Raw genomic sequence first — 12,336 nt, 5'->3', positions numbered from 1 at the left:
GTAAAATTGTCCTCAAGTAAAAGTGAGAGAAGACCCAAGTAAGAGAATAGAGATGTTCGGGTTTGGAAAAAAAAATAAATCTAACCCTTTGAACCCTGCAAGGATGTTGAAATCGTTTGCTAGCTGAAGCATTACTGTAATACTGAAATACATATTTTGAGAGAATGGCTATTCAGAATAGGGGGAGGGCAGGTTGAAAAAAAAAAATTTAAAAAAACTTAAAAAAAATAATCAAGCTTTCCAGTAGTTACTAATCCTGCTCCTATTGAAGGCAGCAGGAGATTAATGTCTCAAAAACTTGTTTACAATCTCAGCAGTGTAGTTAATTCCAAATGGTAGCAGGGATACAGTAAGTAACTGACCTAGGCATAAACACACTGAATTTGCAAAGCATGTAAAAATGCATAAGCTCAGCCTCAATTGGTCAGGTACTTACGGAAGCTACAGGTGCTATACACCTGCCAAAAAGGAAGAGTTTGCCAGAGGTCAACAAAGCCAGCATGAAAATCCTTAAAAAGATCAGGTTTGCTTTCCACAGTTCAGGAACCACGTCAGATATTTTTAGGATTTTTCCAAAATACAGGCCTTCTCAGGTAGTAGAGCAGACCTACAATATTGTCATTGTCAAAGACTTTCATATTAAATATAAATCAGAACATGAATGTACGAAAATATAACTGCCTGATTTCAGTATTTACTCTTCCGGTGTTAATGTGCCTCCGTGAATGCAAGGCAGCGTTCCTGTTACCAGCTGCTTCGCTGCTCCCAGCTGTGCTGCACGCTCCACTGTTCCTCCATTGGCTCATCCTATCTTTGGCCATTGGAGGCCATATGCCAATTTGAGCTTCCTGCAGTGAAGAAATTAATCCCTCTATGCTGCCATCAGGTTTCTCACAACGGGATTATTTTGCTGATGAGATATATGTTTAATACAATTACATAGCCCATAACAGGATTAATAAAAAATAATCTAACAGTATCTATTGCACCTCTTTTACATCCATATTTCTCAATACACTCATAAACCCTTTCCGAAAATATCAGTATATGCATATGTAAGAGAGAACATGTATTTACCCTCAAAAAATTCTCAAAGCTATATAGTTCTCTATATATATGCACACACACACTTTTTTTTTTTATTTTTATATATAGAGAGATATAAATCCAAAAGACTAAGGGCCAGTTAGGCCTCTAGTCATATAATCAGGCATCCCGTGTTTCATGCTCAATTGCCACGAGGGTCTGTGTATTTTCAGCTTTCTTGGAAGAGAGCTCCTTCTGCAAAGTTTAGTTATTTCCTTGGTACTTGATTTAAGCACATACATCCCACTATTTAGCATACAGTAAGCAGGTGTACATGTAAGCGCCTAGGTAAAGCACTAGTATTGTCATGTAATAGTTCAGAGGATACCTGTGACAACACAGACCAAAACATTTCCAGTTAATCATAAGCAGAGCATGGAAAAATACAATGCAAAAAATCCTGAAATCTTTAGGCTGACCCAAAACAGCTCAATCTGCAAAGCGAATTCACAATCCTGATAACTGACCAAGGATTTGCCAAACAAAATTTCTTTCCCTTCCTATATACTCTGACCATGTGTGACATGACTGTGTTCTACGCTTTCAGTTCAGCTACAAAGCCTCATACTAAACTAAAAGTTAGAGAAAACATTAGAAGAAAAATCTTGTATTGAGTAGAGGTTAAACGCTGCCAACTGTCTTTTGAAATGGAAAAACTCTCAGAAAAAGAGCTTTTTCTGGGTCTGAACAGGTGCTTGGTGAGCAAGCAACAGGGCCAGACAAGGAGGTGTCATGGAGCTGACTGTGCAGTCTACATACATTAGTCCAGAACTCTTTAAATGCAAGTCTTGTACAAAGGAAAGAGCAGAATCTCAGGCAAAGCCATGCAGAAAGAGAAGCAGAAGGGGAATGAACTTCCACAGGATTTTCAGCCCAACTCATGCATACTGTACCTCCCTAGATAACACATGCTTTCAAATATTCATTCCACAAAACAAACCAAACTGGGAAATCTGTTCTTTTCCAAAAGTCTATTTACTGCACATAAGTGACTGCACGTGACCTACCTCCCAAGTTGAGATTATACGGTGTGCTCCAGTCACTCCAGAACCCTGGACCATGATGATTCCTGCACCGCACTTGAACTAAGTATGAAGAATCAAGTAGGGTATTGTCTATGGCCAGTGAGGTTTCTAGAGCAACTTGAACCATCTGTTGGATTATCAGAAGCCATTATTGTTGTATAATGAAACAGGAAAAAGAAAGAGACAGAGGGAATGAAAACAAATAGTCTAGAGAGTAGTTTTTAGGTAGCAAGTTGGGTAAAAAAAGCTTTCTTCTTTAAATTTACTGTAAATTTGAATATGGTAGAGGTTGCATACCTCTGTGGAAAACACGTTATTTCATTACGGACTGTGAATTAACAGCTGCTTTTTATTCCAGAGCCAGTTGCGTGGGAGCAACAGAAAAAGCAAATCACTAATAAAAGCTACAAATATTAAACATATATGCATGTATCATGGAATTTGGGGTTTGCTGAAAGGAAAGCGCTTTGCCTGTAGACTTCACAGAATCTAGCATTTCATCCAAAAAGAAAGATGTGAGTTTGTTTTTAAGACCCAACAGGAGACGGGTCTTTCATCATTGTGTGGTGGCTCTCCTAGCTTAACAGACATAAAGTCCAGCTTGCCAGCTCTACTACACTCTGTTGATGTTTACCAGGGTCTGCTGGACACACCAGCTCAGGAGAAACCAGTGTGCCATGCCCAGCTCCACCAGACCAGCCATGTTGCTCAGCCCACCTTGCCCAAGGACAAGGAGGGTGGTAAGAAATCCTGAGCTCTGGAAAAGACCCACCGACCTGCACCGCTCCATCGTAAAACCAAGCAAGCAGAGCTGACTCACCTGCCAGCCATTTTGACCTGAATTTGCAGAGATCTTCACTTCATACTGAAGTGGGTATGGCATCAGCACAGGGTCAGACCAACAGATTCTCACTTGACCTTTCTCTGTCATTTCCAGATGCAAGTTCAAAGGAGGTTCAGGCTTTACTGCGGACAAATTAATTGACAAGTTTACCACTAACCTTATTGCCTGTGACTCCTGGCAGTAATGGATTTTTACCGACTCAGAAGTCTCTTTCATGCTTTTTCTTTAAACTCAGCTTTCCAGAGCTGCTCTACAGCTAGTGTATGACAGACTAACATTGTGTAGTATCACTGGAAAAGTGCACCCTGGCACTGTTACATAGTTAGTTATCAGGACATGCTGTTTGACCTAACATTTGCCTTAAAACTACATTAATTTCTTGCCTTGGGCCATGATTCTCTCCAGTAACCAAAGCACTAACTTACCTGTTTTGCTGAAAAGGGGACTGAGAGGGATGGGAATGCTGAGCAAAGCAATTAGCTCAGCTCCTTAAGAGATAGGAGATAACATCCTCATACTGTACACAAAGAATTTCTGAATATTCCCATCCCTTCTACAGTGATTATGGCTATGAAAGAAGGTCTTCAGGAGAGCTACATTAGGGCAAAGTAATGGAGCGTTTCAGAAATTTCCCACAAGGATGAAGAGAACTCTCTGGAGAGGGAAGTGGATGGGCAATTTATAATGATGATTAGGATTACACTCACTCTTCCTCAGAAAAAGGCATAGCTTTTAAAACAAAAGTCAGTGAATTCTACATCACGCTTTTGTGACTCTTACAATACAAATGATGTCTGTTCTACTGATGCCACCTGTTCTACTGATATCATCTATAAGCAAGTACAACTCTACGTTACACAAGTATTCATAGCTTTACTTTCAAAATAATTTTTAATAGAGCTAAATCTTGGCAGAACATATACTAATATTATGCATTTTTAAAATATACTTCACCAAGCAGAACAAACTAATTATGCCATTTTAAACACTGGCAGATGCAAGTCTGAATTTTTAATTTTTTCCTGTAGCATAATTTAAAAGCAGCATGATGATAAATGCAACCTCTCATCTTCAAAACTAGCCCACCCAGAGACTTTTAACTTATTCTGTCTGAAAAGCACATCAGTTTAAGAAGTAGTTTATAAAACTTTTATTTTTTTTCCTCACAGCTAACAGAGTCCCTGACTTTTTGAAATTTGCCAAGGTCTGCAATAACTGAGCATATTGGAGAGCAACACATATCAAATCCATAATGTCAGTATGGTTTTAACTTGATTAAATACAGAGGAATGTTTTCCCACTTGGAAAATGCTGAAACTGTATGTGTAAGGAAGAAAGCATCAGGACAACAGAGCTGCTTGAAAGAAGAGGTAGTTTTATTTCCTAACTAGCTTTAGGAACAGCTTTTTTTCCCCTCACTTTTTACTTTAAGCCCTCAGTAACATCGACAAATAAGCTCCACCACTGCCCCAGACTCAGGCACACAGCGGTCCTGATTAGAAATGAAAGATCAAGTATGTTGACAGCCTGGCCTTTGCTCAGTATGGTTTTGTACTAGAGCCCAGACAGGCATTAGGCGGCTAAGAAACGTGTACAGCACCACCCTGAGCAAGTGAGACAGCACCAGGAAGCCTTTTCCTGTTCTGTTTGTGCCCTCCTTCTCCAGAAGAGACATCCTGCTCTCGTTCTCCGTTAAAAAAAGGTTTAAAATATTGATCAGGCTTACCTATGGCTATGGGATTGACTGACATCAAAGGTGACCATAGAGGTGTTTCACCAATCATCATCTTCAGCCACATGATGTAAGTGTAGTTGAGTCTCAGAGAAGGCACACAGCACTCACACTTATCATACTCACTACAGTCACACTGAGCAACCATGACAGTCCCCTTTAGAGAGCTCGTAGATACATCTCCCAGTGAAAACTCTGATCTACAAGGAAAAAAACAAACATAAAACAAAAAAACAGTATTTATTTCTATACTCTATCTCAATAGAGGAGGTTTGTCCATCTGGACATACAAAAAAAAAAAGTTAATGAGAAAAGTAAGAAAAGCAGTAATTGTAACCAATTGCTTTTACTTTGCTGCTTCTCCCTTTTTAAATGGTTTCCAAGTAAAGTAGTTAAGATGACATCATGAAAAGTATTCCTAAGGTTTGACTTTAAAACAAATGTGTTACAATACTAGATGATACCTGTAGTTTAGACTAGTTTCTGATTCTTGATGGTAACTATTACTAGATACTTCTTAGGCACACAAAGTTAGTTTACCTTACAGTGGACTAATTGGCAGCTCTCTGCCACCCCCATAGAGATTACATTCTAATTCCTATTCCTGGGGCACTGAAATAAATCTAAACAATTTAACATTCCTTCCGGCTTCTGCTACAATTAAGCATTACAAGTAATATAATAATCAAAAGCAATTAGTCAAGTGAAAAACAAGTTCTGGAATAACAAAAGGCTAAAGAACTCCACCATTCAGAACACATTTTAGTACTCATTTTCAACAACTTACAGTATTTGGAAAAAAAAAAAAAAGACAGCTGTGTCCTCCAAAAGTCTTAACATTGTGCAGTTAATTCCAAGATAAAGCTTTAATTATCTTTATGCACAGCGTGTTTGTCTATTAGATAGTCTGATGTTTCCTAGGAAAGCAAATTATTTACTCACACGCATTACTACTATTGTCTTGGACAGACTCACGGAAAGTATTTAGTAAGTAACTTACTGCATTTTGCTTTTATTGCTTCTCAGAGTAAAACTCATGGGACTATTTTTGACTGAATGTTCAGATTTAGTTTCAAAGGGGGAGGGGGGTTGCCTTTGTTGGGTTTTTTTTCTTTCTATTAACACTCCTTCCTTGAGAGTTTAACATACACAGTTTTTGATTACATAATCCACTGCAAAAATTGTATGGTCTAAGATAAACTTTTGAAGTTTTTAACAACTAATAGCTGCACAGGCATAATATATGTTTCATAAACAGTTTAATCAGATTTTCTAATAATATTATTTCGATACATTTTAAATGAAATAAATTACAAAGTAGCATATGCTGATACAAGCAGTCATGCACTATGTATCTTGATGCTAGCAAATGTTTTATAGGATACAAAAAGAACATGCGCATTCATATTGAAATACAGGCCGTCACATTTAGTTTATATCTCTAAAACATGTACAATTTTCCTTGGATCAACTTCAAGCAGCAGCACGAAGAAGACCCATACTATTTCCCATATACACATTAGTACACAGATGCTTTTCAAGTATGTTTTACAGGCATTTTAGAGCAATCCTCATGTGTATGATTACTCTTTTATACGTTTTCAATCTCCATTGACTTTATTCAAACTATTCTTGATTTATGAAATAAATACCACACAAGTGGGCACAAAGCTGCTTCTATTCTGAGAGCAACTAGCAGTTCCCAAAGTATTCTTCATTCTCATTTGTATTCCACAGATATTCTTTAGGCTCTTTCCGACAGAGATACATGTTTATGGTGTACTGCAGGTATTCAGTGACGCAGGCCTCTTTAAGGTAGCAAATTTAATAGTGTGAATACTTTGTGGCCAGACTTCTCACAGCAGTAAAGCCAAGACAAATCCTGACAGTTAAACCATTCTGGATTCTTTTCTGCTTTTGACATTTCATCCTTACAAAAGAAGCTTATGTTTTGAATTGTTCTGAAATAATTTTGGAATTATTTCTGTATAGTAAGGGTTTTGTTTTACTAATTCAGAGAAAGGAATTGAAGTTAATAGAATAAGAACCTTTCTGTAAAAGTTTTAAATAGTTTTACAGTTGGTATGACTCCTTGTAACACTGGAATTCAGGGAGGGCAGAGAACTCTACATTGGAGGACAAGAAAGGACAAGATTTTCTGCTGTTTTTTGGTTTTAGTCAATTTGGTATCTAGTACATTTAATTGACTGTAGAACACAGGGGAAATGGGCATGGTTCACCGATGTCGTTACCATAATCTGCCCTACTTAAAAAAGAAAAGGTCAAAAACCGAGGAGAGGTTGGAAGTGAACAAAGGGCTGATGAATTATGGGGAAAAGCACATGCAAATCATGCCGACTGGGACTGCAAGGAAACCCACAATGTACACACATGGATCTCCTTGAATTGGGGCCCCACTCCTCTCATAGTTCACTGATCAACACACATACATTATGGACCCACCTTGTTTTTAGGATACTCTTTGAAGCTGGTAACACAAGGATTTTCAGTAACACTATGCCCTCATAGCACCTCTACTCTGCAGTAATGACCCCATAAGCTATGCAGGTTCATATGAATATGTAGTTTACATTTATTAGTGCTACAGTCAGTCAATACTGACATTCCTAAAATAATTTTTACCAGGACTCATAGACTTTAGGACACAAGAATTATGGAACCTTATGCTGATGGTATCTGGCAGACATACAGCTTTTAAATTACTTGGAATATTTTTGTTTTTATAGTTGTGGCTCCACCTCTTTCTCCTGAATTTCCTTTCAAAGACTTCGCAGAATTTTCGTTTAAGTTTCCCTGCCTTGTATTATTGCTCACAGATTTTATTAGTCTCAAAAAACCCACAATCAATCCATAAGAATGTAGTCTTTTCATCAAACTGTGTCTTTAATTCACTCTCGTACAGGGGAAAAAAATGCTAGAGAGCTCCTCCCCATGTTGTGTTGTGCCAGTATTGTGTTTCAAAGGCCACTTATTTGGGAGTAAACAGGCATGGATTGTTATTCCTCCCTGCTCCCACCACACAAACCTTTTCATTTGTTTACTGTATAAGATGCTGTGTGTAGGAATGCAAGGGTAACTGGAGGAAAACCCTGTGGGTCTATGCCAGGCAGGTCTTCTACCTCTTGTGACAGAGAACTACCAGTATTTCACTTCTATGCTGTAGACTTCTCTTACAGCTCACTACCTCTGCAGGGAACCAGCGCAAAGCAAGGGGAAAGACCAAGCTATGTTATCAGGTGCCAGGTCTGCTCCCAGAGGAAGGTATAGAGATACTAAGAAACAGGATAACGATCTTTGCATTTCCACAAACTGGCAAGACACAGGGACTATCTCACAAAATTGATTTTGGGATAAGAGAATAGATCAATGGAGGACATGATCATGAGGTACCCCCACATCAACTTATTCCAAATTGCCAAGCCTGGGCTAAATGTATGAGACCTGATTACAAGCAAAGCAACAGAAAGCCAAAGTATTTTGGAGAACTGCGGCAGCCTGGGATTGCATGAGCAGCCTGTCATCTTGTTTGGCTGCAGGTGGATCCAGTCACAGAATAACCATTGTTCCTAAACTGTAGATATTGACTTAGGAGCTTATGTAGATATTGTAGAGGAGCTTATGCTTATAAAGCCCTCACAAGTTCAGGAGAGGTCAGTGCCTTCATTCAGTAGAATGAGAGGAGAAATTTTTGGTAAACTTAAAACAAGCAACGGGCTATTAAAAACTGGAGTTTTCCATCAGACTTGCAGCACACTGAGAGAAGCTATAAATCCTGGTTCAACAAGCACTTTACATCATGCAACAGTGATCAGATCTAAGCCAGATCCAAATTGTGGTGAGGGGAAGGAAAGACAGAAAGGAAAGACATATATTATAAAATACATGAGTATATACTATGTCCCCATTCAGTTTTATAGTGCTGGCTGCTGGAATGGGAAAGATTTGTCTTGGCACAGACAGGTAAGCAAAAACCAGATAGGTACTAAGCATATGAACTTCTGTGAATGGATTACCAGAGCCCACCTCTGAGATTCAACAGAAAACTAGTGAACTGGACTTAAGTTTTAACGGCTGGCAGAGAAGGGAGGGAGAATGTGCAAAGGCAATGTGACTTTTAAGCTGGAAACATGGGACTAAAGCATAAGACACTGCAGAACAGGGAAAAAAAATAAATACTGCATGCCCTGAACCACAGAAGTAATTAACATTGCAACAAGGGCATGTGTCCAAGGCTTGCTTTTCTTTTCTACTCCAAGCACTGCACTTTTCAGTTGTGCACAGATAGTTCTTTTCGTCAGCACCTTAAGTTAACACCTCTTAAATGGTTTGTATTTTGGTGCACAACTCAACCATACTTCAGAAGGTGTTATTACTTATGCTAAATTAATCTGTGGCCCCGTGGTGAACTTTTAGACTTTAAGTTAGAAACTGCAGAATGTCTTTACTGAATTTCAATCAACTTCTTGCAGCTGGAACGCCTAACTGAAAACAAAAGGTCAAAATTGTTTTACAAAGAAATACATGAACTTCTACAATTCCTCTAATTTCAGGAAAGGTACAACATCACATCTAGGTAGATATGTTGAGGCATATCAGAAATAAGGTCACCATTGTAACGCTGCTTTCAATATTTCTATATACTGTGTTTGTGCAAGCGTTACCTTTATTAGGAATTGATGGAGCAAAGCTGTCTGGGGTTCAAAGGATTTTCAATAATTACATCTCAATGTATTTGATATATAGTAGCTCTAGGACAATACTTATTTGAACAAGCTGCCCCATTAAACTGCAGAACATCTGATGGCTGCCTAGCTCATGAGAGGATAAGTCTCTAATGAAAGGTTAATGTTCTCCAGCTGAAGAAGGCTCAATGTATAACTGATGCACTTAACTAAGCCACCAGTCTTGAGGTAAATTGCATGATTTATCCTTAAAAACATGCAAGACTAGGCCCACAACTAAAGGAGTACCTCACGGGTACTTCAAATAGGTCAGAAATATGAGTACACCCTATACATCACCATCTGCTGAAAGGGCAAATTATAATCTGTGCTCAAAATTAAACTGGGAGCATTCATCTGTGTCACTATGAAAGGATCCCTAAGGCTAAGTGATTCCAGTTAATGTAATTAACCATCAGGGTTTACAGCATTCCTAGAATACATACAACTGGAAAGATCATTCACTTTTGGTAGACAATTAACCTAATTTGTCTAATTAAGTTTCAGAATAATCTTTCCCCTCCCAAAAACATACTGCTAGGGAAGGTAAAAGCCCTATCGCTACCCTTGCTTGAGCCTCTTACTGAATACTGTCATAACACTGTTTTGGACAGAACAAAACATTTTCTATTCAAAGTAACTTCGTATCATTTACAAGCAGGCAAACTGTGGATGTATAAAATAAGATGATACTTCTTTAATGCTGAAAAAAATTTAATGCTGAAAAATCTTTTTTGTTGTAGATTCTTCTAAGTCATTATTTTTGTACGTTGCCTGTCCTATATGTGAGAATTCTGGCTTGATCTCCAGACTCCCAGGGAGTAACACATGCCAGGAATGCATATTTTTAAAACTGGGAATGTTTTCAAGGTATTTTGGCTCATGTGAATAAAATGTTAAGGTATCAGCAAGCCAACAGGGAAAGCTGTCACCTTACCAAAATCTGAAATGCTTTGCTAGCTGTCCCCAAGAACATAGGGACCCTAAAAGAAAAATATTAATATGAAATCTGGGGAGTGAAACCAGTTCTCCAATGTCAGGGACTGCACTGCATCTCGCCTTTGCAGTGAAGAGTAATCAAATACAGAAATGCCACAAGGACTCTAGTGAGTCTATAGTGCCTGCTCTCATAAATTGCATAACACTTACTGAATTCCCTTCATAATACAAGAACCTCTTCACCCCAGCGGGGACTTGAATCTGTTGTTCCACGGATGTTAGGCATACCAAAAAAATTCAATATAGAGATTACTACACTAGGATTACTGGCAAAGATTTTTCTATTGCAGTTGAGACTGGATGGAACAGAGGCAAATGCAGATCTACTTCTCCCACAAACACACATGTAGTAGTATTTCAGAAATCAAAGTCATGAGGAACACTGGAAATGGGAACCCACTCAAAATCTGATTTCAGTTTTAAAGTATTATGTCAACTAAACAACCATATTTATTACCAGATAATACACTTGCTTTATACCCTGACTACAGGAATAATTTGTGGCAAGTGGTACCTGTCATGCAGTTCTGGCTTTTTAAGTAGAAGTCGTCACCTGTAAATTCAGCTAATTCAATTATTTATGTTTAGCCAGTTTCCTAAGGAAATTAAGTCTGTGTGTTCATGCCATTCCTTCCAATCTGTCAGTAATCAGTGTGGTTTCGGAAGTGGAATCAAATAGATCTTTTTATGATCAAATCGGGCAGGTCATGTATACAAGACCTACTCAGCCCACAGTCAGTAAGATTACCATCTATTACCATTCCAGGGAGTATTTACCACAGTGGCAACTGCAGAGGTGGGTGCCTCTCAGAGGCAACAAAGTGATTAGAGTAGCATTTGGCATTGTATTAAATGTTAAGTAACATAATTACTTCAAGAGAGAGAACATTATGGTCAAAAGCATAAAAAAAGGCAGAACCAAGATTGCAGCTTTAAAATTAAGCAACTGTAAAAGCAAAGATGTTTTAGCAAGTCAACACTGATTTCATTAAAGCATTTTAAGAAACGTGGAAAGGACAGAGGAGGGGGACTGTCCATTCCAACTGTTTCTCATTCAAAGACAGAAACATAAACTTTCCATATTGTCTTATCTAAAAGTAATCTTGGACAAAGGTACATAACGTGTCATCTGCTTGCAAAGCTAATGCCACCACTGTGTTGCAAGCTTGAGAGGCCAGTGCTGATGTTTTAGAAAATGCTTTCAGATTTCTAATGCTAACAGTGACAAATTTAACAGAGTCTGTACTTACACAGCATACAAAAGATTAACCTTCAAGTCAGCTCTCAAGTACAACTTCAAAAACCGCAGGCTACAAACTAACAGGTCCAGCTTGCCTTTAATCCAACATTCAATGTTCCAATTTGAATCTAAACAAAATAAAGGTATTAAACATTTCTGAACTATATTAAAACAAAACAAAACAAAACCTGAAGAGCCAGGAAAGAATTCACTCACAAAGAGAGGACAAGTAACAGATATTCATGAAGGTGAGGCTGGACCCCAAGTGTGCAAATGTTTATGAATAATCCTTGCTGAATTGGGCAACACTTAGAAGGCTAACAACCTGTGTGATACTCAAGCTCAACATGACCCGGCAATGTGCGCTTGCAGCCCAGAAAGCCAACCGTATCCTGGGCTGCATCAAAACAAGCATGACCAGCAGGTCAAGGGAGGTGATTCTGCCCCTCTACTCCGCTCTCGTGAGACCCCACCTTGAGTACTGCGTTCAGCTCTGGGGCCCCCAACATCAGAAGGACATGGACTTGTTGGAGCGAGTCCAGAGGAGGGCCACAAAGATGATCAGAGGGCTGGAGCACCTCTCCTATGTAGACAGGCTGAGAGGGCTGGGGTTGTTCAGCCTGGAGAAGAGAGGGCTCCGGGGAGACCTTATAGCAGCCTTCCAGTAC

The 12,336-nt window shown here is 38.8% G+C and overlaps 1 protein-coding gene across 1 annotated transcript in view; it reads right to left on the bottom strand.

Annotated features, from left to right (window-relative positions):
- Positions 1 to 12,336, bottom strand: part of LEPR (leptin receptor) — a 34,831-nt gene that overhangs the window by 18,118 nt on the left and 4,377 nt on the right. The window contains exons 3-6 of the mRNA XM_009278731.1: positions 11,679 to 11,796; positions 4,682 to 4,887; positions 2,932 to 3,077; positions 2,094 to 2,238 (exon numbers count right to left, since the gene is read on the bottom strand). Of these exons, the coding sequence (XP_009277006.1) occupies positions 2,094 to 2,238; positions 2,932 to 3,077; positions 4,682 to 4,887; positions 11,679 to 11,796 (615 nt within the window). The remainder of the gene's footprint in view (positions 1 to 2,093; positions 2,239 to 2,931; positions 3,078 to 4,681; positions 4,888 to 11,678; positions 11,797 to 12,336) is intronic.

This window comes from Aptenodytes forsteri, unplaced genomic scaffold, assembly GCF_000699145.1.
Source record: "Aptenodytes forsteri isolate BGI_AS27 unplaced genomic scaffold, ASM69914v1 Scaffold290, whole genome shotgun sequence".
NCBI classification, from domain to species: Eukaryota; Metazoa; Chordata; class Aves; order Sphenisciformes; family Spheniscidae; genus Aptenodytes; species Aptenodytes forsteri.
The sequence above is the reverse complement of the archived record's forward strand: the minus strand, read 5'-3'. Positions and strand labels throughout refer to the sequence as shown.